This window comes from Panicum hallii, chromosome 1 (assembly GCF_002211085.1).
Source record: "Panicum hallii strain FIL2 chromosome 1, PHallii_v3.1, whole genome shotgun sequence".
NCBI classification, from domain to species: Eukaryota; Viridiplantae; Streptophyta; class Magnoliopsida; order Poales; family Poaceae; genus Panicum; species Panicum hallii.
The window spans coordinates 4,089,476-4,112,254 of NC_038042.1; the positions used below are offsets into that span (position 1 = coordinate 4,089,476).

Consider the following 22,779-nt stretch of genomic DNA (forward strand, 5'->3'; position numbering starts at 1 on the left):
CTGCTCGCGAATGGAATCAACAGGAGCAGCGCGGAGACAGTGGAAGCTGGGCATAGATGGAATGAACGTAACAAGTATTCTTAAAATCAGCTAATAGAATCTATACATCCAAACAACACCTTCGGATTTTATCCAAAATTCATATTATCATAATCCATACCAAATCATAGATTCTCAAAATCCAAAATCCAATCCAAACGGGACCTAAGATTGGTTCCTTTGGTACCTGGACAGACTGCTCAATCCATGAGATGGCACAGCATAGCCTGTTTAGTTAGTGGGCACGTCTTAATAGGCTCGTGCTGGGCCGTGCCGAGCGGCCCGCTTGACCCTCTATAGGCACGGGCTTCATTGATCGACCGTGTCACGGTCACTTGTGAAACACATGGCGTTTTTTTATTTAGCAATGAATCTCTGGTAGTCTTTTTTTTGAAAGATAATCTCTCGCGGTCTCGCTGAAGAATTCGCAAAGGGAGTGGAGTGGATTGGAATCGCCCGACGCGGCAGATACGTTCCTCTCCAATTCCAACATAAAGGAGGGGCGAGAGAGGGAGGGAGTGGCGAGTTCAACGGTATACGGTATCTTCCAACAAAGTTGCTTACTTTGTTCAGAGAGAGGCAAGATAGAACTTCGGGGAGAATTGGGAGAGAGAATACGCGCGTGGGAAACGGCCGAGACGACGCTCGCGTACGTGCAGCCATGGAGACGGTAGGGTCAACACCCAACAGTGTGATAGACACATCGGTGGTGTACGGCGCCCGTACATAATAATGTATAGCTGTTATAATAATAATCTTATAAGAGATATCGATGGTTCGAGCAGGATCACATCCTCCAAAAAAAATTATTCAACAAGGATCGAGGGTTGCTAATAAGCTAGATAATCATGTGTGCACATACAAGTACATTATTTTACATTAATTGCAACCGAAAGGACCTTGTGAGCGCTGATTTGTTGCCATGGAAAAGGAAGAACCTATTGAAAGCCTGGACTATTCAGATCTTTTTTTTAGTGAAATAGGAGGGGATCCCCTGCTGGATATATATATATATATATATATATATATATACATATTAAATAAAAAGAAGTTTACAAGAAGTACAAGGGGTACTAGCTAAGGAGAGAAATTTTCTAGTAGTCGGATAACCATTGCAAAATTGATCTTGAATAATTCTATGGCATTCTGAACTGTTGGCGCGCTCTGTCTTCAAAAATAAACCCATTCCTAGACATCCATATACTCCAACTCATCAAGATTATATCTCCATAAAAAAAGGAGCATGCTGCCTTTGTTCTGAAAGTTTCCAGGATACTAAAGGAGTCCAAATCCCTAATACTGACTAGATTATTGTTCAGGTCCTAGTAAGTAGTATCCTATTGAAAGACAGAAACAAAGTGAAACGTCGTCACAAAACTATTAGAAGAAGTTAAAGAAAGAGAAACAAACTGATTAAACTCTTCATCCTGGGATTCACTAGTAGTATTATATATATTTTTTTGAACGAACGGGCACAAGGTTGTGCTATTTTATTGATAAACTAACCAGAACAAAGGTCATTATTAGTAGTATGTGCGTTGTCTAAATGGTTCATTGACGGGCAGTGCGCGCAAGTTACTTCTCCAAATTCACTGCCGGAATGCACCGTGCGTTTGTTCGCAACGGTATAGCTAGGCTACGCGTACACATCACATGGCCCCGTACGCTTGGGCAAAATGCTAAACTTATTAGCTAGGCATCGCTCACATCGTGCCAGGTCTCAGAACAAGAAGATGGGAAACCAGGAGATACGGATGATAAATTTAATCATCCGCGCGAAGCATGCCTAGTTGATGTTAATTACAAATCCATTGTCAATATCACCATGTCGGTCGAAGTCGACACTCGCATCCTCGATCAGATTTAAAACTAGCCATGTTTACCCCACGCATAGGCTATTATTTAAATTGTACTACGTCCATCCCACAATATAGCTATTTTTAGATTTTCTCTGAGTCAAACCTTTTAAACTTTGACCGTAGATGGTAAAAAATTATAAAGATTGACAACGTAAAAATGATATCAGTTTATTCATAATGAAACCAACTATCGTAATATGTAATTTTGCTATTTAAAAGTAATTATTTTTTAAAATACTAATGGTCAAAGATAAAATATTTGACTTTAACCAAGTCAAAAAGTTATTATATTCCGAGATGGAGCTATGTTCAACATTTCAAGGCTGGAACACTTTCCTTAATCTAAAAAATTATTTAAATTATATAATGTTGTTCAATACCATGCATTATCACCACAACGATCTGCTGGAAGGTCGTAGGGAGTGTTTCCTAAAGATGATGTCGCTAGGGTATAGGCTTCTACCTATTCTTGGGTTGAATGGTACGACTTCCTCTGTTCATCAGTGTACGAGATTTCTCTTTTCGATATTAGAACCTTATGCCAAAAAACTTACAATTTGAATGAAAAGTAGGACATGATTAGCTTGTACTCAATCCAAAATAGCATTCCCTGGCTATATAAATCAGCTCCTCGATCCTCTTCTCGCCAGAGGCTAGTCTGTCTCTTGCACCATTCGTGCCGGCCCCAAAGACCTCGGCAGTTGGTGCGTCCATGGCGCCCCTGGAGGAGCCCACTGCTGCCACGCTAGCGCCGCCGCCGCCTCACTTCGTTATCGTCCCGCTCGTGGCGCAGGGTCACACCATCCCCATGGTCGACCTCGCCCGCCTGCTCGCCGAACGCGGCGCGTGCGTGAGCCTCGTCACGACGCCGACGAACGGCGCCCGGCTGCCCGGCGTCGCTGACCAGGCCGCGCGCGCCAAGCTCGCGCTGGAGGTCGTGGAGCTCCCGTTCCCGACGGGCATCGACGGCCTGCCCCCGGGCATCGAGAACGTGGACCAGGTCACGGACAACAACCACTACGCCCCCTTGTTGCACCCCTGCAGAAGCTCGCCGGGCCCCTCGAGGCCTACATGCGAGGGCTGGCGGCGCGCCCGAGCTGCATCATCTCCGACTGGTGCAACGGGTGGACGGCCGGCGTGGTCAGAAGCCTCGGCATCCCTCGTCTCTTCTTCCACGGGCCGCCCTGCTTCTACTCGCTCTGCGATCTCAACGCCGTTGATCACGGCCTGCACAAGCAGACCGCGGCGGCTGGCGACCAGGAGAAGTTCGTCGTGCCGGGCATGCCCGTGCGCATGGAGGTGACCAAGGCCACGGCGCCGGGCTTCTTGAACTTTCCCGGGTTGGAGGCGGTCTGGATCGAGTGCGTCGAGGCCATGCGCACGGCCGACGGCGCGGTGGTGAACACGTTCTTGGACCTCGAGGACCAGTTCGTGACGTGCTACGAGGCGGCGCTCGGCAAGCCCGTGTGGACGCTCGGGACGTTCTGCCTCGTCAACAAGGACGGCGAGGCCATGGCGTCGCGCGGGAACAAGTCCGACGTCGTCCAGCAGAGCGCGGTCACCGCGTGGCTCGACACGAAGGACACCGACTCCGTCGTCTACGTCAACTTCGGCAGCCTCGTGAGGAAGCCCCCGAGGCTGCTGTTCGAGGTCGGGCACGGCCTCGAGGACTCCGGAAAGCCGTTCCTCTGGGTGGTGAAGGAGCCCGAGGTGGCCGCACCGGAGGTGCGAGAGTGGCTGGAGGCCCTGGAGGCGCGCACGGCGGGGCGCGGCCTCGTTGTGCGCGGCTGGGTGCCGCAGCTCGCCATCCTGTCGCACGGTCGCACCGCGCCGTCGGCGGATTCGTCACCCACTGCGGCTGGAACTCGCTGCTGGAGTCCATCGCGCACGGCGTGCCGGTGGTGACGTGGCCGCACTTCTCCGACCAGTTCCTGAACGAGCGGCTGGTGGTCGACGTGCTCGGCGTGGGCGTGCCGATCGGCGTGACGGCGCCGGTGATGATATTCGACGACGAGAACATGCCGGTGGGTCGCGAGGACGTCGTGCGGGCCGTGTCGGCGCTGATGGGCGGAGGGGCGGAGGCCGACGAGAGGAGGAGGAAGGCCAAGAAGTACGGGGAGAAAGCTCGCAGGGCCATGGAGAAAGGAGGGTCGTCGAACGACAACCTGACGCAGCTCATTGAAAGCTTCAGGCAATGTGCTGGCAAAGAAGGCTAAGCTGGAAACTGGGCATGGAGTGCGTTGAAAGAACAAAAGAAGCTTGCAATCTTCATTGCTATCAACGTTCCCTGTAACTTCGTGTGATTTGTGTGCCCATTGTTTTCATTTTTCTCTCAACCGTTTTCCTGCTTCAACAGTAGTAGCATCTGATATGATGCTGTTGCAGTGTAGTAACTTGTATTGTACAGTGTGCACCGTGTTCATTTCCTGTGGAATTATTGTCTCATAAAAAGAACAGTGGATTTGTTCATTTCAGTGGAGACCAATATTTGCACCGGCATGTGCTTCATATTTCTCTGATCCTGATGTTTTCTGGCATCAACTTGCACGCATGTATCATTTATGTCTTTTCATATTTCTGGTGGATGCTTTATACTTATGCTGAATAGCCACCTTTTCCATTTTTCACTCAGTTTATTCAAGCTTCAGAGAGTAGTAATATGTGTATAGTAACTAGTGATACAGTGAAAAAATGATTTATTTTGGTCGAAATATGTATCACAATTTTTTTAAAAATTTGTGATGAAATATTCGCTAGGGCCACGGGAGTACTGGGTTTGTTCCATTGTTAGTTTGTGAACAAAAAACGACCGCGCCGGCCAGTGTGTCTTATATTTCTCTAGATGCAATGCCCTTTTTTCGTAAATATGAAGTGTGTTCACGACATTCCTCATAAGAACATTGGATTTGTTCGCTTGTATTTTTTTTTGAAATAAATGTTCACTTGTATTGTATGGCGACCAATTTTGCCCTGACCTGTGCTCCACATTTCTCTGATCCTTAATATTTATGTGTAGTAACTAGCCTGTATCATGTATACATGTCTATTCATCTGATCGCTTCATACTTGCACTGGATAGTATAAGCAAATTTTTTTAAAAAAAAACCACTCAATCTTTCCATGCATCGGAGTTCAGACAGTAGTAATACCTCCGGCGCTGGGAACTCGCCGGCGATCACTCGGAAGCAGTCCTACCTCTCTCCGTCCCCGGCGCCGAACGCGTCGCCGAAGACGTTGTAGTACCGCCGTACCGCTGCAACACTGGCTTCGCCGCCGCCGTCATCGATCGCCGGATGGTGACTGGTCGTCTAGTCTAGGTGCTTACTAGCGCCATTGATGGATCGTGTCGCGATCACTTGTGAAACACATGGCTTTTTTTTATTTAGCAACAAATCTCTCGCCGAAGTGTGGGTGGATTGGAATCGACCGGCGCGGTCACGCGGCAGATGTGTTCCCGTGTGCAACCTGAATTCAAACCTGTGCCTCACCGACTCCCAACCAAACAGAATCCTGACGATCCGACTCGAGGGCGAGCGAGAGCTCGCGCGTGGCCGACGACGAGAAAAATGGAAACTTGGACGCTCCGCTCCTCCCACTCACGCTCGCCGGGATGGCCGGCGGCGAGTAGGATCGGAGAAGATGCAGCGGCAGGAGGCTCTCTCGTACTCACGCTTGGCTTGCCCCACGGTGGGCATCCGAAGCGGCGGCCTGCCGAGCAGACGAACGCCTCGGTGGACAGCGACCTGGCGAGCAACCGAGCAGCCGGACGGCGTAGTCGAAGCTCTGGTTCCAGGTGCTCTTCCAGGTACGATGCGGCGGGCCGAGAACCGCGCCGCGGCGCGGAAGAGGTCCCGCCACGCGCCGGCCATCCCCTGTTCCCCTCCGGTGTTGCCCGCGCGTACCGCCTCACTGGACACCGGCCAGCTTCGGCTGGACCAACGGCGGAGGTCAGCGCGGCGTGGTTGCCGTCGTGGCGCCGGGCACGAGGGTGGACGGTGTCTCCGGGGTGGACGGTAAATGAAATACCGTCCACCCCTGGGCCTCTCGGAACCGTCGGATCGGTCTTGTACGGTCAAGATTGGCTTCAAGGTAGCTCGGGCCTCCCGCTGGCTCACGCGCTCGGCCGCTCCAACGCTGGCCAACCTCGTCGGGGAAGATGATCGACGGCGCCGCACAATAGGCACATGGGAGGTTCTCCGGCCGTGGACGCTCGTGGAGCCGACGGACGCCGCCGAGGCGCCTAACCGTACTGTGCATGAGCACGACGCGGACGGGCGGACGGCTGCGAGGGCTCTGTTGAGGTCACGACGGCGTGGTCGGACCTTCAGGGCCACCATGAAGCGCGGTTTCAAGGCAGCAAGTCCCTTTAATTTCGTCCCACGCTCCTCCGGTCGCTCTACCGGTTCCCTGCTACGACTACGATTCGCTGGGTCGGTGCTCTGGTGCACCGCCGGCTGCCGGCAGTGAGGCGTTGGTGCGGATGATCGCCGTCTAGCCGTGCCGTGATAAGCGACTGACATGGAGACTCCAGAACATGGTCTTGCATGCTAGTGCCCGGCTGCGGCAGGGGCAGGCCTCGCTGGTAGCAGCACGACGCCGGGCGTCTCCAAGACGACGCGAGCCAGCGAACGGCTTGCGCGCGGACTTCCTGCTCTCTGCCCTGCGAGTCGCACCCTCCAATGTCGGTTTTGATTTCAAGGGAAATAGCTAAAGGACACCCAAGGTCTTTCGCCTGTCCTCCGCACCCGAATTTGTATCCATCCGATCGTCTGCATCTGTCGTCTGTGCCCGTCCGATCCACCGATGTTCTGTTATGTTCCCGCATCTAGCTCGTTCCCGAAGTCAGCTCTTCATTTTCCTCGCCCTGACGCTCAGAGCGAAGAGGCGAAGGGGGGCAAGGCTAATAGGCTATATATGCTAGGGTTCGTCGTCGTCCATTCCTCCCGTTCTCAGTCTATGCTTTCTTCATTGATTTTCAATCTATCCTAGGGTTCGTCCTTGTCCTCGGCTCCTCGTTGTTCGGTTCGGTAGATGTAGATCTTTGCTTGACTTTTTTTGGGGGAGCGATCTGTACCTGCGAGTCGGTTTCAGGGGATTTTTGTGTGAGTGATATGTGGTAGCCTTCGCTTTCCCAATCTGATCTCGTTTGCAAGTTTGCTGAAATTTTGACAGTACGGTTTGCAATTGCTTGCTAGCTAGGGGATTTATGCGGGAGTTTGCTGGGAAACAGTGTTCTCAGTATTTTGGAGGGGAAGCTAGCTAGTCACTGGTCAGCGACTGAATGTATCATATGGCCATATGATCTGCCTACGTCAGAGCTTTCTGAAGCCAAACAATGGGGTGCACGTTGAGAGGGATAGCAAGCAGCATGTCAGATTTTGGCGTATTCAGGGTTACAAATACTCTGTTTAGCAGTTTTATTTTTGATTGCTGACTGGATTTGGTAGTACCTGCAGCCTGCTCTGATCTACATTTCCACCCCAATTCACTATGTTATATACACTTAGGCTCAGAGACAGTTAATCTGAATTGTCTGCACAGTGAATTATCACTGTCAGTCAGGTACTCCAACACAATCATTTAGTAGAAAGGAAATGTACGCATATAATATGCGGGTAATGTTGTAACAGTATGCTCAAGCTCTAATCCGACATACTAAGTATGCTTGCTGTTTTTATTTTTAATTTGTGTTTTTGTCGCCTATATTTTACTTGCCATCGCCTGTGTTATATGCATATAGGAGTTAACTTGATCTGATTTTACTGTGAAATTTAACTGTCGATTTGGTATTTCAGAATAGTAGTTAAGTAGGGATACAAATGTTTCTGCAAATAAGTGATTACTTTGAGCCGTAAATGTGGTATATTAGCATGCCTGGTGGTTTTAACCCGTGTATGTCAGCTATAGTTATCTTCCATTTAATTATCCTTTTCTAGACCAATTTATTTTGCTGCTTTCATATATGATGCTCATTAATTACATATTGCAAGATACCTCCAAAGAGACCGATCAGCTCTGTTACCCGGACACGGCTGGGAAGCAACGTATCACGTGTCCGATACGTTATCGGACACGGATACGGCTGGGATACGGCAATGAGATGTTTCGGCGGAGTATCGAGGAAAAGGAAATCGGGGGTCAGGATTGCTTATGCTTCTCAGGAGGAGAAAGAAGCTTGCGATCGATGCTGCTGCTGGGATAGATGGTCATGTTGGGCTGCTGGCAGATGGGCAGCCACGGGCTGTCCTGTATTGTCTGGCACTCTGGCCAGAGATCCATTCCAAAGGAGGATGGAGACGTCTGCAGCTAAGGACGATAGGGGGCTCGGCACTGTCTATCGATGGCGTCTCAGAGCTCCGCACGTCCCGTTCGTTCCGCCCTTCAATCCATCCATCTCCACCGCCGCGCCACGCAGTCGCTGGCGCTGGCGCTGCTCGCCTGGCACGCCGGCCGGCGTGGCCGGCACTTGGCTTGCCCGCGCTCGTCTGCCCGGTCGCTGAGCACGCAGAACGCCGTGCTGCTCGCCCTTCCGGCAAGGTCTCCAGGAATTCGCGGCCGGAAGTGCCATGGATGGACGCGCATGGTTCGCTTCGACGATCCCCGGCGCCGACGTCCGACTCTGAGGCGGTCGGTATTCCGTCTACCGTCCGGGGTGGACGGTAAATGAAATACCGTCCACCCTGGCCCCTGGGCCTCTCGGAACCGTTGGATCGGTCTCGTACGGCCAGGATCGGCCTCAAGGTAGCGAGGTCCTCCTGCTGGCTCGCGCTCGGCCGCTCCAGCGAGATGGCCAATCTCGTCGGGGAAGATGATCGACGGCGCCGCACACTAGGCACACCGGCGGTTCTCCGGCCATGGACGCTCGCAGGACCGACGGACTGTGCATGAGCACGACGCGGACGGCTGCGAGAGCTCGCTGTACGTTGAGGTCACGACGGCGTGGTCGATCGGGCAGCTCGAGCTCGGGGGGTCGTCGGACGCTCTACCGCGCCGCCGGGCTCCCCGCCACGATTCGCTGCGCGGAGCTCCGGCGAGCTATAGCTGGCATGTGTACACGTACTATATGATTAGGTGGAGTTCAGGCGCCCTATCAGCTAGATTAATTGGCAGTAGGGTCGAAATCAGATTGGCAAGTCACGTAACGGTGTCGGCAGATTAAACAACAAAGCACAGCAGTGCAAGCAGAGACATCAGCCGGAAGCTTGTGCTGTGCTTTGCCCGGTTGTCGAGTGTCGACACTCAACAGCTGATAGAGATAGCGGTGGTGTACGGCTCCCGTGTATACTGTATAGGTGGTATAGTAATAATCTTATAGAGATATCAATGATTCGAGCAGGATCACGTCCTCGAAAAAAAAAGATTAATATTCAAGAACGATCGAGGGTTTCTAATAAGCTAGATAATAATCATGTGTGCACATATATACACGTACATTTTACACTGTAGTATATCGCTGCTGGCAACAGAAGGAACTTGTGAGCGCTGACTTGCTTGCTGTCATGGAAAAGGATGAACAAGTCAGGTCCTAGTATCCTATTGAAAGTCAGCTGGATTCAGGTCCTAGCTAGCTAGTATCCTATTGAAAGTCAGAAACAAAGTGAAACGTCGTCACAAGACTAATAACAGAGGAAATTAAAGAAAGAGAAACAAACTGATGATTAAACTCTTCATCCTGGGATTCAGTAGTAGTATTTTTTTTTAATATACAGGCACAAGGTTATGACCGCTATTTCATTGATAAACTAGCCAGAACAAAGGTCATTAGTAGTGTGCGCGTTGTTTAAATGATTCGTTGACGGCATGCAGTTATAGATGCATATTTTTAGATTATGGATAGAAGTCCGGCCTCAGCTGTCCCGGGGGAGCTTGCAGCCAATGGTTTACACAAAATGCAGTACTGAGTCTGCCCAGACGACTCAAACGTTTACATAGTTCAGCAAACAAAAGAAAACTAAGGTCATAGCACTAGCACTCGATTCTGTTTTTGAACTTCCAACCAAATTTGCTGAAGATCTCCATCACAGTACACCTCAGCTATTTGCACTTTTCTTTCAAGAGGATCCTCTCTCCCTCTTTAGATAGCAGAGACCAGCTCCTAGTCCCGTAAATCCCCCTGAAGATGACCTGCAAAAAGGAGTTAGTGATCGAATTTTTGAAAAATCACATCATTTGTACTAAAGGGGTGTTTAGATCGCAAATGTTTATAACATTTGGAACTTTTTGCTACTGTAGCGTTTTCGTTTGTATTTGACAAATTTTATCTAATCATAGTCTAACTAGGCTTAAAAGATTCGTCTCGTGATGTACAATTAAACTGTGCAATTAGTTATTTTTTTACATACATTTACTGCTCTATGCATGTGTCCCAAAATTGATGTGATGGAGAGAGAGCGTAAAAATTTAGAACTTTGAAGTGATCTAAACGGGGCCTAAGCCATATGACCCAACAAAGAGCTGAAGCTCCAATCATGATTGCCTTTCTGTATACCATCTCCTCCATTCCACGCACGAGGTAAACGGGTGTCAGGTTTATTTCCACCTAGCTAGATAGCTACACGGCGGTGCGTTCTTCTCCAAAATCACCTGCTGGAATGCATTCTGCGTTTGTTTGCAACGGTAGGCTACGCGTGCACATGACAATTCACACATGACATGACCCGGCACGCTTGGGCTAAATGCTAATAAACCCATCAGATCGTGCCAGCTCAGAACAAGACGACGCAAGACCGGAAGATCCGGATGATAATAAGTTTATTAGTTAGCCCGCATGGGCGCGGCATGCCTATCTAGTTGATTTTAAATGCAGAGCCGTGTTGTCAATCGCCACGTCGGTTGAAGGCGACACCCACATCCCCCCGATCGGATTTAAAACTAGCCGTACGTGTTTACCCCGTGCATCAGGCTATGGTTTTACATTGTGTAGATTTTGTTCAGTACCATCATCATCACAAATGATCTGCCATAAGTTTCAGCGCATTCAGTCTTGCACTCCTGTTACCCTGTCACGTTCGAATTCAGAACTTCAGGAAAAGAAGTACACGTGGAACCCCCAGCTTCCTGCAGCCGAGAGCTGCGAGTACAGTGTCGCGTAGCGCATGCATGCATGCAATGCCGTAGCTGGGCCACGTCACCAATCATGCAGCGAAAAGGCACGTGCCAATTGACCGGTACTAGCGCGACAAGCCAACTGGACCACCGGAGCGGTGCCGGCGGTGAAGCAGCCGGCGACGATGGCGCGGCTGCTCACCTCCGGCGCGGGCTCCCGCACCGGCGTGGGGAGGCTGCAGCTCCGCCGACCTCCGTTTAGGAACCCCTTGCAAAGCGCCATCCAGAACGCGCGGTCCGGCCCGCCGGTCTCCGAAACCGTCCGCCGCGCGTCCTCGCCGACGCTCGCCGGGATGGCGCTCTGGCTGGTGAGGCGGTCGATGAGGTTGTGGAGGATGTCGGCGGTGTACTCCGGGTGGCCCTGGATGCCCAGCGCGTGCTCCCCCACCGCGAACGCCTCCACGCGCGTCTTCTCCGAGAAGGCCAGCACCGTCGCCCCCGGCGGGAGCTCCCACACCTCGTCCTGGTGGACCTCGATGAGGGAGGCGCTGGAGGGGAGCTCCTCGAGATCTCCAAGGAAGCCGAAGCCCTCTAGGTCTCGCACGAAGGTCACCATCTTCACCCCGACGTCCCATCCGTTCCGCGCCTTGCCGATCCTTCCCCCTAACGCCCGGCACAAGACCTAATAATGATCCAGAAAAGAAATAGATATTATATTAGCAAGAATTCAATCAGCACGGCGGTGCCGTTAATTACTCCGCATGCATGCTGATGCTGGCATGCTGCTGGCTCACTTGGTGTCCGAAGCAGATGCCGAGGACCCGCTTGCCCATGGCGTGGAGCGTCTGGATGAGCGCGCAGAGGTCGGCGATCCAGGGCTCCTCGCCGTACGCGTCGTGCGGGCTGCCGCTGACCACGAAGCCGTCGTACGAGGCCAGGTCCTCCGGCGCTGGGAACTCGCCGGCGATCACGCGGAAGCAGTCCCACCTCTCCCCGTCCCCGCCGGCGCCGCCGAACGCCGCCACGAAGACGTTGTAGTAGCCGCCGTACACCTTGCTGGAGTACTCCGAGTCCCACAGCGCCAGCAGCAGCGCGTACCGCCTCCCGCCGCCAGTAGTCCCCGCTGCCGGCTTCGCCATCGTCGTCGCAGCCGTCATTGCCGGTCGAGAGGAAGCCGCACGGCAGCTGATCGTTCCAGCACCAGCTAGCTAGTTAACTGAGCTGTGTGTTTCGATCCCGCAATTGCTCCGATCTGCAGAGAGCCAGAGACCAATTCGACCGGCTGATGTGGTGCTCCAATTTATGCCGCGCGAGTGCGCGTCGTAGCCGTGGAGCTGGGGCTCCGCTCCGGTCACGATCGCTTGCGAAGCACGTGGCTTTTGTTTAACTAATCGGGCGAAGTGGGCCGCGTGCGAATTGCGTCGCGCCGCGGCGCACGGGGACCCGCCGCGCGGCCGGGCACGACGCGCGCCGGGATGGAGATGGAATGGAATCCATGGCATGGGGGACGACGCGCGGCCGGGCATGAAAGTTCTCACCACCAACGTAGCCAGAGGAGCTAGCCGAGCATTTCTCTGTGCCTTTGGCGGCCGGAGATTCAGGGAGTTAATTACGGGAAGGAAATCAGGAGCTGGTTCGTTCATCATTCAGTACGCTTGGAATCGCCAAGCTATGCTGGCGACCGGTAGGTGCAGTTACATTGTCAGCTGAGTAACACGAGACCGTCACAATTAAGCGACATGGTTGGCAACTTGACATTGTTGAGGGCATGTCGGCTTCACAGTAGGGTCACAATCAGTTGCCACATCACATGATGGTGTCGCCGGAATAAACAACAAAGAGGTCAGATCAGTGAAAGTGAAACCTTTTTGGCCTGCTTTTGCCTACGGCCGCGTCAAATGTCAAAAGCCAGGAGACATGTAGGCACGGCACTCCTATTAAATACTATTAGCACGATATCATTCAATGATTCAAGCGTGATTAGGCATTCCGTTTGTGGTTATTTTTGTTAGGTATATCAACTATGACTGTAACTATACATGTCAGTGAACGTTATATGCTTCCGAAAATCAGGGAAAACCTTTATCGAAAAATGTTCTATTGGCACTAGTGTGTTGGTAGCTTGATAAAACGGCAAGATCGAGAAGTAGAGGAAGAAGATGATGCATCTTGCAGTGGAGATAAATCATGGAGTAGACAGGGGAAAAAAGCAGTGTTTGGCTAATTAATAACTGTGTCAACGGTGCAGCTGTTGATTGATATTAAGTGATTAGCTTATACAATTAGGAGTTCAGGACATGTCAGCTCGATCGAGAGTAGGGTCTCGATTAGGTTTCTGAATCACGTAATGGTGTCAGCAAATACAATTAAACTAACAAACAGATCATCAGTGTACACTCACCCTGCTTTAATTAATTTGCCTAAAGCCCTGTCACGAATGTCGACAATGAGCGGACACAGAGATGCTCCTACATGTAATATACTCCTACCAGTAGTGGAACAAAACATCTCCATCCAATGATTCAAGCGAAGTGGAGGATTTTTTTAGCCAACACCACCCTTCTTAACTACGGCACATCGTGATTCTGGTGATTGAGCGACGATATAGTTAATGGGACTGCTAACACATTTCTCAAATATATTTACTCCTAGGTATCGTAACACGTTTCCCAAATATAGGTGCTCGTACGTAGGCCTCATAGATACAGCATAAGATTGCATTCAGTTGGCCAAGACCCGGCCATGATGATTGTTAACAAAGATAAATTCAAAACTATAATGAAATCCAGAAAGATTGCATTCAGTTGGGCAAGATCCGGCCACGATGATTGTTAACGGAGATAAATTCAAAACCATAATAAAATCAGGAAGAACGATGAATTCAGTATGGCGGAGCAAGTGTGCAGGTAGCTGCACACACCGGATGGTCTGAGGAAGTCAGGATCAAGTCAAAGACAAATGCATAGACTGAAAGGTCCGATGCCCAAAACTTGTACTCAACAAATGCATAGAAGAAAGATTGCATTACACAGAAGAATTATCTTGAAGTCAAGGCCTCGCCTAGCTATATATGCAATATCATGCGGCGAAAAGGCTGCTACGTGCGTGCTACTCCAGCAAGACTAGTGCTGCGAGCCAACTGGACCATTGGAGCGACGCTAGTGAAGCAGCCGGCGACGGCGGCGCGGCTGGTCATCATCACCTCCGGCGCCGCGTCCCGCACCGGCGCGGGCCGCGGGGTGTTCGTGATCCCTCCGCCTCCGAGAAACCTCTTGCAGAGGCCCGTCCAGAACGCGCGGTCAGGGCCGCCGGTCTCCGCCACCGTCCGCCGCGCGTCCTCGCCCACGCTCGCCGGGATGGCGCTCTGGCCGGTGAGGCGGTCGACGAGGTTGTGGAGGATGTCGGCGGTGTACTCAGGGTGGCCCTGGATGCCCAGCGCGTGCTCCCCCACCGCGAACGCCTCCACGCGCGTCTTCTCCGAGAAGGCCAGCACCGTCGCCCCCGGCGGGAGCTCCCACACCTCGTCCTGGTGGACCTCGACGAGGGAGGCGCTCGAGGGGAGCTCCTTGAGATCCCCAAGGAACGCGAAGCCCTTCAGGTCTCGCGCGAAGGTCACCTTCTTCACCCCGACGTCCCATCCGTTCCGCGCCTTGCCGACCCTCCCGCCCAGCGCCCGGCACAGGACCTGGTGGCCGAAGCAGACGCCGAGGACCCGCTTCTCCATGGCGTGGAGCGCCCGGATGAGCTCGCAGAGGCGGCGGACCCAGGGCTCGTCGCCGTACGCGTCGTGCGGGCTGCCGCTGACCACGAAGCCGTCGTACGACGCCAGGTCCTCCGGCGCCGGGAACTCGCCGGCGATCACGCGGAAGCAGTCCCACCTCTCGGCACCCTCTTCCCCGGCATCGCCGCCGCCGAACGCGGCGACGAAGACGTTGCGGTACCCGCCGTACACCTTCTTGGCGTACTCCGAGTCCCACAGCGCCAGCAGCAGCGCGTACCGCCTCCCAACGGCTGCCGGCTTCGTCGCCGCCACCGCCATCGTTGTTTGCAGAGTGCAGACCGAACACAGAAGCTACGCACAACGGAGAGGGAGCAGCCGACCAGCTACTCGATCAGCTAGTAGTAGCTAGCTATAGAAGCTTCGATTCACTCGCTGAGCTGTGTACTTCGACTTCGAGCTGGTGAATTGTGATGGTGCGAAGCCGTCGGATCCGGGGCTCCTATTTAACGAGCCGCGATGCGCGTGGCCGCGGAGCTGGGCTTCTCCAGTCACGGTCGCTTGTGAAGCACGTGGAGTTTTATTTTTTTCCAAAAAAATAATCAGACTTTCCCCGGCAAAGCGTGGGTGGGGGATAGATCACCGGGGCGCGCGCGCGTGCAAATTGCGGCGAACAGGAACCGGAAGCGGACACGGTCGTCGACGCGGCCGGCCGGCATCTGTACTATCTCTCCAGCATAAAGGAGCTAGGGGAGCTAGCATATATATCGTACTTGCAAAATTTGTGTCGTCGTCTCGGGGGAGGTGTGGTGTGACGTAGCCGGGGTAGTAAATGGTCTTAAAATTTAGCCTATATAATCTAAATACCGGACTCTAAAAGGATCGGGCTCTAATCTTATATAATTAAGCTAAAAATATATAAGAGCTAAACGGGATTACGAAAAGACTACTGGAACCGTAATATGTTACCATCTCTTGACTTATATCTCCTCCGATAATTAAAGTCGGCTAGCTACTAGCTTGCAAAAGATGTGTGAGAGATACATCTTCCACCGGTTAGAGCAAGACACTAACTCTTACATCTACATAGACTCGCATATCGTCAGCTTTACTGATTTAGGAAAGATCCCTGTAGACAGGAGGACTTGGCGGCATTTTAACGGGAGGTGAAGAGATCTAGTAGAAGTTTTGTATGAGTTCGGTTAACTGTCAATGGGGGCACCTGTCATCTGTCGAGCATGAACTGTGAGGAGAAAATAGACAATTACCCACATAGATGTCGTTCCTATAATATAGTACTCCCACCACTAGTAGCATTATAATATCTTCAATTATTATTTAAGCGCGGAGAGTTCCAAATAAGCTAATAACGTGTGCACATATGCAGCTACCGTGGCCAACTTTTAAAGGGATATAAATGGAACAGCTGCAAACTGGCAATACACTATCAGAACGCCGAGATACACAATCGAATAATTGAAATACAACATTAGACAAGTAAGATGTAGTGTGTGAACAATTGTGAAATACACTGTTGAAACATTTATGATATACTATAGGAACAATTAAAACTCCATTGAAAATAAACAAATATGTTAGTTCCAGAAAAAACAAAATATCTGTAGCATATTTAATTAACCAAGACTAGAAAAAAAATGTCGGTACATACGGACAGGGGTACCTCCTGCTAGGGTGTCCAGACCCCTAGCGTATCACCATGCGTGATCTCCCTCTTGCCTTCTGGGTGACGTAGCGTACGGCCCGGGCCTGACAGCTGGGACCGGGGTCTCCGGACCCTCCCCGAGCTCCCTGAGGTCCGGGACCTCCGCATGCCACGGAAGGCAAGGGAGCTCTCGGGTAGCTTCCGCGGACCCGGACTTCCCAGGGAGGTCCGGGGCCGCCGCGTGTGATGGCCGGACCATTACGGGCTTGACCGCTCCAACCGGCCTCGGGGGCCCGGACCCCCTCCCCCTGGGGAGGGGTCCGGTGCTGCCACATGCTGCCCCTGCGGAGGGAGCGGGGCTGGCCCTGCTACGTGCGTGTGGCAAGAGGTCCTTCGCGGGTCTCCAGCCCACCAACCAGCATTTAATGCGGTAGCTGAGCCGGGCGCCCCCAAGTCAAAAAGAGTGGTCTGCCACTGACACACGGGGCAGGTAGGCTGACACCACGGTAAGCCCACCTGTTTCCAAGGCGGCGCGTCGTGTCACCGTGTACTGTGCGCCAGCAGCGTGCAGTCCCGTCACGGCGCCACGCGCGGCGTAATGATGGGCTGTAACAAGAGAGCCCAGGCGTGCGCTACTACAGTGCGCACGGAGGCAACGACGCGGCAGGTCAGCTCTGCCCCCGCGCCTGTCAGAATCACACCCAACAGTGGCAGCACAGCACCACTGTTGGGTAACACTGACAGCGGTCACTGTGCCTGCAAGACAGCACACGACCGCATCCGGATTGTAGATACGCACGTTATCTTCCCAACCATGAAGGCAGCGACAAGGGGCTGGAGAAGGAGATATCCATATCACATAGAGTAGGCCACTGTTGGCCGGGCCCACCTGTCGGGGTCCCGCACAGTGTAAGCACCTCCCTTAAACTATAAAAGGGAGTGTGCACTCGTTAGAGGACAAGTTCTTACACACACAAGCTCACGCTGCTCTCCGTTCAGGCTTGCATAGTCAATACAGCACCAAAGTAGACGTAGGGTATTGCGCTCCGGCGGCCCGAACCACTCTAAATCCTTGCGTCTTTCCTGTGTTCATCGGTCCACCGATCTAGCGCTCCTAAGTTTCCTCCAAACCCATCCTTAACTAGGATTAGGCGGGTGCCTACCGCCATCCGGCTGGAGATTTCCTCCGACGAGAAAGAAGAAAGAAAAAATAAATAAAATGAAAAAGGAAGAAGAGAGATAAAAACAGGAACTAGGCAACTTATCTCTGGGAGTCTGGGGCCAAATTCCACTAGCTCTTAGCTGGGTCTATGAAAAAGAAAGAAAAAACGAAAAAAATATCGAAATGAGCCACGGGCTACTTTTGGCCTGTTCAGAGGCAAAGGCTTCAGCCCATTTTAGATCTTAATCACATCACGTTCACGCCCAACAATTTGGAGAGCCCATGATCCAGAGCTGGGCGAAACAGGCCTAAATCTCGGGGGCATTGCTGTTGCCCAAACGCACGGCCCATGACGCCCGCACCCCACCCCTCAACCCCAATACCCCCCGCATCTCCGCGTTTCAGTTTCTCTTCGCCCCAAAATTCGGAGTAGCCTTTATATTATCAAAAAAGAAAAATCCGGAGTAGCCTTCCGCGAGACGCTCCCCAGGGCTCCACCACACCTAAAACCCTAGACCACCCGCGGGAGCGGAGCGGAGGGGGAGCCTCGCCCGTCTCGGATTCCGCCCGGCACCGGCGTGGCCACATCCGCCGCCATGAAGCTGACGGTGAAGACCCTCAAGGGCACGCACTTCGAGATCCGGGTGCAGCCCAACGACACGGTGAGCCGTCCCGATCCCCATTCCGTTTTGATTTTTTTTCTTTTCTCGTGCTTTGGATGGGGGCGCCTTGTTGTTTCGAGTGGTTGTGGATCCTCAGATGAACGATTCGCGTTGGGCTGTATGGCGTTTTGAGGGGTCTACGGTGCTAGCGTCAGGGCATTGTTGTGGGCAGGGCGAGTGATTTCTGCGGGCGCTCTGAACGGGAAGGATTCCTAGAGGAGCTGGCCGTTTCGCCGCAGATGCGTGTTCCTGTTTCTGTGCGCTCTTCTGTTAGGTGCCTTTGACAAAATGTGGCAGGGAATGTGATTTCTGTGATGATGGAGAAGGATTGGTAACGGAGAATAAGGTCCGCAGCTGGTGTTCCTTGTGGTTTAGGATTTGAGGCTTATTGTCGCAATCGCTGCCGTTACGGGGTGTTAATGCTGTCCATGGGATGGTGTAGGTGTTTAGCTTGGAGCTGGCAGTTTCTCCTTGTATTGTGTTGCTTGCAACTGGTTCAGAGGCAGGAGCACGTGATTATCCATTTATGGGACTGGTCTCTGATGCGTGTGCGGACCATAGCATATATTTGGCTAGTGCTGGATTACTGTGCTGGATTTATTGTTGGTAAATGGTTTTGGCAGTGCTGTAGGAGTGGTTGCCAGAGCAAAAATTAAATGCAAAGATTATGATAACCGTTAACCACCCACAATGGAGTTAAAGGGGATCGGGCCCAACATTTCACTAAAATAAGGAAGTTGGGCTTAAGATGAGAAGAACCGAAATTTGGGACATGGAGGGAAGACATACGCTCTTGGGCCCATTTGGGTTTATTCTGCTGCCCTCTGTCGTCTGGAATGCAGGCGCAGCAAGGTCTTAGATGTATCATGATTGCCTGCTTGCTGTGTTTGTGATCATAGACTCCTAGTTGAATGTGTTTAATTGGCATTTGTAATTGTGTCAAGTTCTGCTAACTGTTACTTTTTTTATCAGATTATGGCTGTGAAGAAAAACATCGAAGAGAAACAAGGAAAGGATAGCTACCCGTGGGGTCAACAACTGCTGATTTTCAACGGGCAGGTTTTGAAAGATGAAAGTACATTGGATGAGAACAAAGTCAGCGAAGATGGCTTTCTAGTTGTCATGCTCAGCAAGGTTGTCTTCTATTATTATTATGTGCTATGTATCACCTTTTCAGTTAGATATCACGTATTTGACTAAAATTTTAGTGTGATAATTATAGTAAGGAAAACTTTCTTCACAGTTTACTCATGCAAAGTTTTCCATTTCCACATTGACCCTACCCTAGTATTGGCTTAGTATGTAACATGTGAAGAAAAGGCAAAGTTAGATTCAAAATATAACAGTAGTTCTCCAATAACAAATCTGCCTGTAATATTTTTTTTGGTCTGTATTGATGCTTTGTAGTTCCGCTTACTGTCTTTCATTTGGCATAGTTTAATACTATTATTACGTCCTATGTTGCAGCTATACTGCACATTACTCCTTGTATATCACTGTAAAAGAGTACATGATATATGGCAATAGCATTCTGATGCTGGCTGTTCCTTGAATAATATGTGTAATGGAGAATATCTATTGGTTATATGATTCATCATTTTTCTGTGATGCTTGTACACTTAGTCTGTTTCTTATAAACGCATGATTATATGCTATCTCTGCAGAGCAAAACATCTGGTTCAAGTGGAGCCTCATCTGCCCAGGTAAAGTTATTCCCTTTAGGGGGGTGGAAGCACAAACTACCAGCTTACGTACTGACTGCATGAACCTTTGCTAGCCCTCAAGCACTCCTGCAACCAGGCAGCCACCTCCTGTAGATCCTCCACGACAAGCTCCACAACCCCCGTGAGTCTCTTGCTGGCGTTTTCTTTTCTTTTTATTTTTACCTCTTCATTCATTTACATGGAGTGTTGCTTCAACTAATGGGATGAATCTTCTATTCGTTTTGCAGGTTGGCAGCAACTACAACTTCTCAGCCTGAAGGACCTCCTGCACAGTATGTAATCCTGTCTGCCACTCATATATCTGTGCTTTTGGCTTAAAAATCTCCCTCCCTCCCTCCATAGTGGCAGCACAGATATTTTGCCACTCGAGGGAAAAAGCTACAGTGACCTTCAGAGAGAAGCTTTTCTGAAATTATTTGCAGCATTGAATCGTGCAACCTTGGAGAAAAACCCTCCATAGTGGCAGCAACACGTAAGCGGTGAAATCAGCTAATATTATCGTGTGTGTAAAGGGATAACGCAAAATAAACTCTCCCAACTTCTCCATGGAAATGTAAATATGGCCCAGTGGAAGCTGCAAAAACCTAATTATCAAAACACATAATAAGGACGTGCAATGTTACAGCTGTAGAACATAATTGATTGAAATTTTGGACTGGGAAAAAACTGAAAGCCACTCAAAACAGAAAGCTTAGGTCTCCAGTAGGAAGCTAAGCCCCAAACCCCCCTGAAACTTGGAAGACAGATATGAAGTGCTCTTATGATTCTGGACAATTCATGTCCATTTATTGCATTTAGTGATTATGCTAATGTGTGCTTGTTTTACTTGTTTCTTTTTGTTAGGGCCCCTTCAAACACACATGACAATGCAGCATCAAATATACTATCAGGAAGCAATCTTGACACAATGATTAACCAGCTAATGGAGATGGGTGGAGGCAGTTGGGACAGAGATAAAGTCCAAAGGGCTCTTCGTGCTGCTTACAACAACCCGGAACGTGCTGTTGAATACCTGTACTCTGTATGTATTTGTTTTGCCCCTTCATGTTTTTTGGATTGAATCCAATTTACTGCTTCTAAGGGATGAAAATTTTGTTTATCTCAAACATTAGGGTATTCCAGTAACAGCTGAAGTTGCTGTTCCAGTTGGTGTTCAAGGAGGAAACACAACTGATCAACCTCCTACAGGGGAAGCTGATCTCTCTGGAATTCCAAACAGTTCTCCATTAAATATTTTCCCGCAGGTTTACTACTTTCTTGGTTCATTTATTATCACTGCGTATTGAAGCATGTGTTGACCAATTGCACAATTCAACAGGGGGGTTCCAATGCTGGAGGTGGTGCTGGAGGTGGACCACTTGAGTTTCTTAGAAACAACCAACAGGTTCTCATAGTTTAAGTTTTGTCATTTATGGTTTTAGCTATTATTTTCCCTAGCTAAAAAAGGTAATATATTAGAAATACAATGCACCCATGGGCACGTCCTCTTGGGCTCATGCCTATCAATGTAGGTGATGATCTAACATATTGGTAAGTTGTAACTTGTAACAGCGTCATCCCGTCCCTTGTGCGTCAAAACTTATTTCCCCAGTAGTGTTACTATGCCATCTTGTGCTAGGACAGACCTCATCCAAATATGGTGCGAGCATGAGCTTTGTAGAACTTCTCATTAAACCTTCTGTTGTGGAAAGACTAGTACCTGTTTCCTTGTAAGTAAATCAAAAACCTCATTGTTCTAGTTAGGAATTAATAGCATCTCAATTTTTTGCAGTTTCAAGCACTTAGGGAAATGGTCCAAACAAATCCACAAATCTTGCAGGTTTTGCACTCTTACATTGAATTGCATTCCATGATTTCTTGTGTAGCACCTGCCTAAACGCTGTGCTGGTATTATTTTATAGCCTATGCTCCAGGAATTGAGCAAGAAGAATCCTCAAATTCTAAGGTTGATTCAGGAGAATCATGCTGAGTTCCTTCAGTTAATAAATGAGCCCTTTGAAGATGGCGAGGGGTAAGCATCCTCTTATTTGCTTGATTATTTTTCCATTCCATTCGCTTGAGTTCTTTGTCTGCCTCATCACCACTTGCCAACTGGTGTAGATTCCTTGTATTTTGTTGTTGTAAATTCCTATTCATTGAATTTCTATGAATAGATATAGTAATGTCTCATTTCATCTATGCCACTTCCTCAAAATCTCTAGGGACTTCTTAGAACAACCTGAGCAGGATGAAATGCCTCATGCTATCCATGTTACACCAGAGGAGCAGGAGGCCATTGGACGGGTACATACGACATAGTCAACTTACTATCTGCTTACTGCATAGATATCTGAAATTGCATATCATCACACTCTGGCTTCGTTTTCATATATTTCAGCTTGAATCCATGGGGTTTGAGAGAGCACGTGTCATAGAGGCATTCTTTGCCTGCGATAGGAATGAGGAGCTAGCTGCAAACTATCTTCTTGAGCATGCTGGTGAGGAAGATTAAGCGGGAATTGTTTGCACTCGGTGAGAACTCTGCCATCCTCAGGCTGATTTTCTTTCTGCAAACTGATATGGCTAGTAGTTCACATCTGAAAGGATTTTTTTTTCCTTAACCTGGACAGCCTTTTCTGGACATCTGACCCAAATTGATGGAGACTGCCACACTGCGCTGGAAGTTCCGAATGACAGCAAGTTCGAGAAGGAGCTGACACTTTGAATTGATCCCTTGTGCGAGACCCATATTACATGTCACTTTATACATTTAAATACATGTAACGTTTAATAGAATGCTTCTGTAGTGTATTTCCATCGTTGCCTTCCGTCAACCTGTTCAGGTCCTGTATGCATACGGTCCATGGTTTCGAGTACAACGCAAGTTTCGGTTGGGGAGAAGAACACTACGCCTCGGTAGGAGGATGC

At 50.2% G+C, this 22,779-nt stretch overlaps 3 protein-coding genes and 1 pseudogene across 3 annotated transcripts; 2 read left to right on the forward strand and 2 right to left on the reverse strand.

Moving 5' to 3' along the window:
* Window positions 1-2,610: 2,610 nt before the first annotated feature.
* On the forward strand, window positions 2,611-4,306 carry LOC112878752 (annotated as a pseudogene).
* A 6,526-nt stretch (window positions 4,307-10,832) lies between these two features.
* LOC112872898 (gamma-glutamyl peptidase 3-like) lies at window positions 10,833-12,197 on the reverse strand. The gene is made up of 2 exons (XM_025935934.1): window positions 11,738-12,197; window positions 10,833-11,625 (listed from the first exon to the last, which is right to left on the reverse strand). The coding sequence occupies exons 1-2, from the start codon at window positions 12,098-12,100 to the stop codon at window positions 11,026-11,028; spliced, it is 963 nt and encodes a 320-aa protein (XP_025791719.1). The 5' UTR covers window positions 12,101-12,197; the 3' UTR covers window positions 10,833-11,025.
* A 1,709-nt stretch (window positions 12,198-13,906) lies between these two features.
* On the reverse strand, window positions 13,907-15,136 carry LOC112902340 (gamma-glutamyl peptidase 3-like). Its single transcript, XM_025971368.1, has one exon. The coding sequence runs from the start codon at window positions 14,980-14,982 to the stop codon at window positions 14,041-14,043; it is 942 nt and encodes a 313-aa protein (XP_025827153.1). The 5' UTR covers window positions 14,983-15,136; the 3' UTR covers window positions 13,907-14,040.
* A 2,776-nt stretch (window positions 15,137-17,912) lies between these two features.
* LOC112878852 (ubiquitin receptor RAD23b-like) lies at window positions 17,913-22,685 on the forward strand. The gene is made up of 13 exons (XM_025943086.1): window positions 17,913-18,148; window positions 19,121-19,282; window positions 19,813-19,851; window positions 19,926-19,993; window positions 20,100-20,144; window positions 20,716-20,893; window positions 20,985-21,116; window positions 21,191-21,256; window positions 21,644-21,691; window positions 21,774-21,883; window positions 22,074-22,155; window positions 22,250-22,383; window positions 22,482-22,685. The coding sequence occupies exons 1-12, from the start codon at window positions 18,083-18,085 to the stop codon at window positions 22,361-22,363; spliced, it is 1,110 nt and encodes a 369-aa protein (XP_025798871.1). The 5' UTR covers window positions 17,913-18,082; the 3' UTR covers window positions 22,364-22,383; window positions 22,482-22,685.
* Window positions 22,686-22,779: the final 94 nt, after the last annotated feature.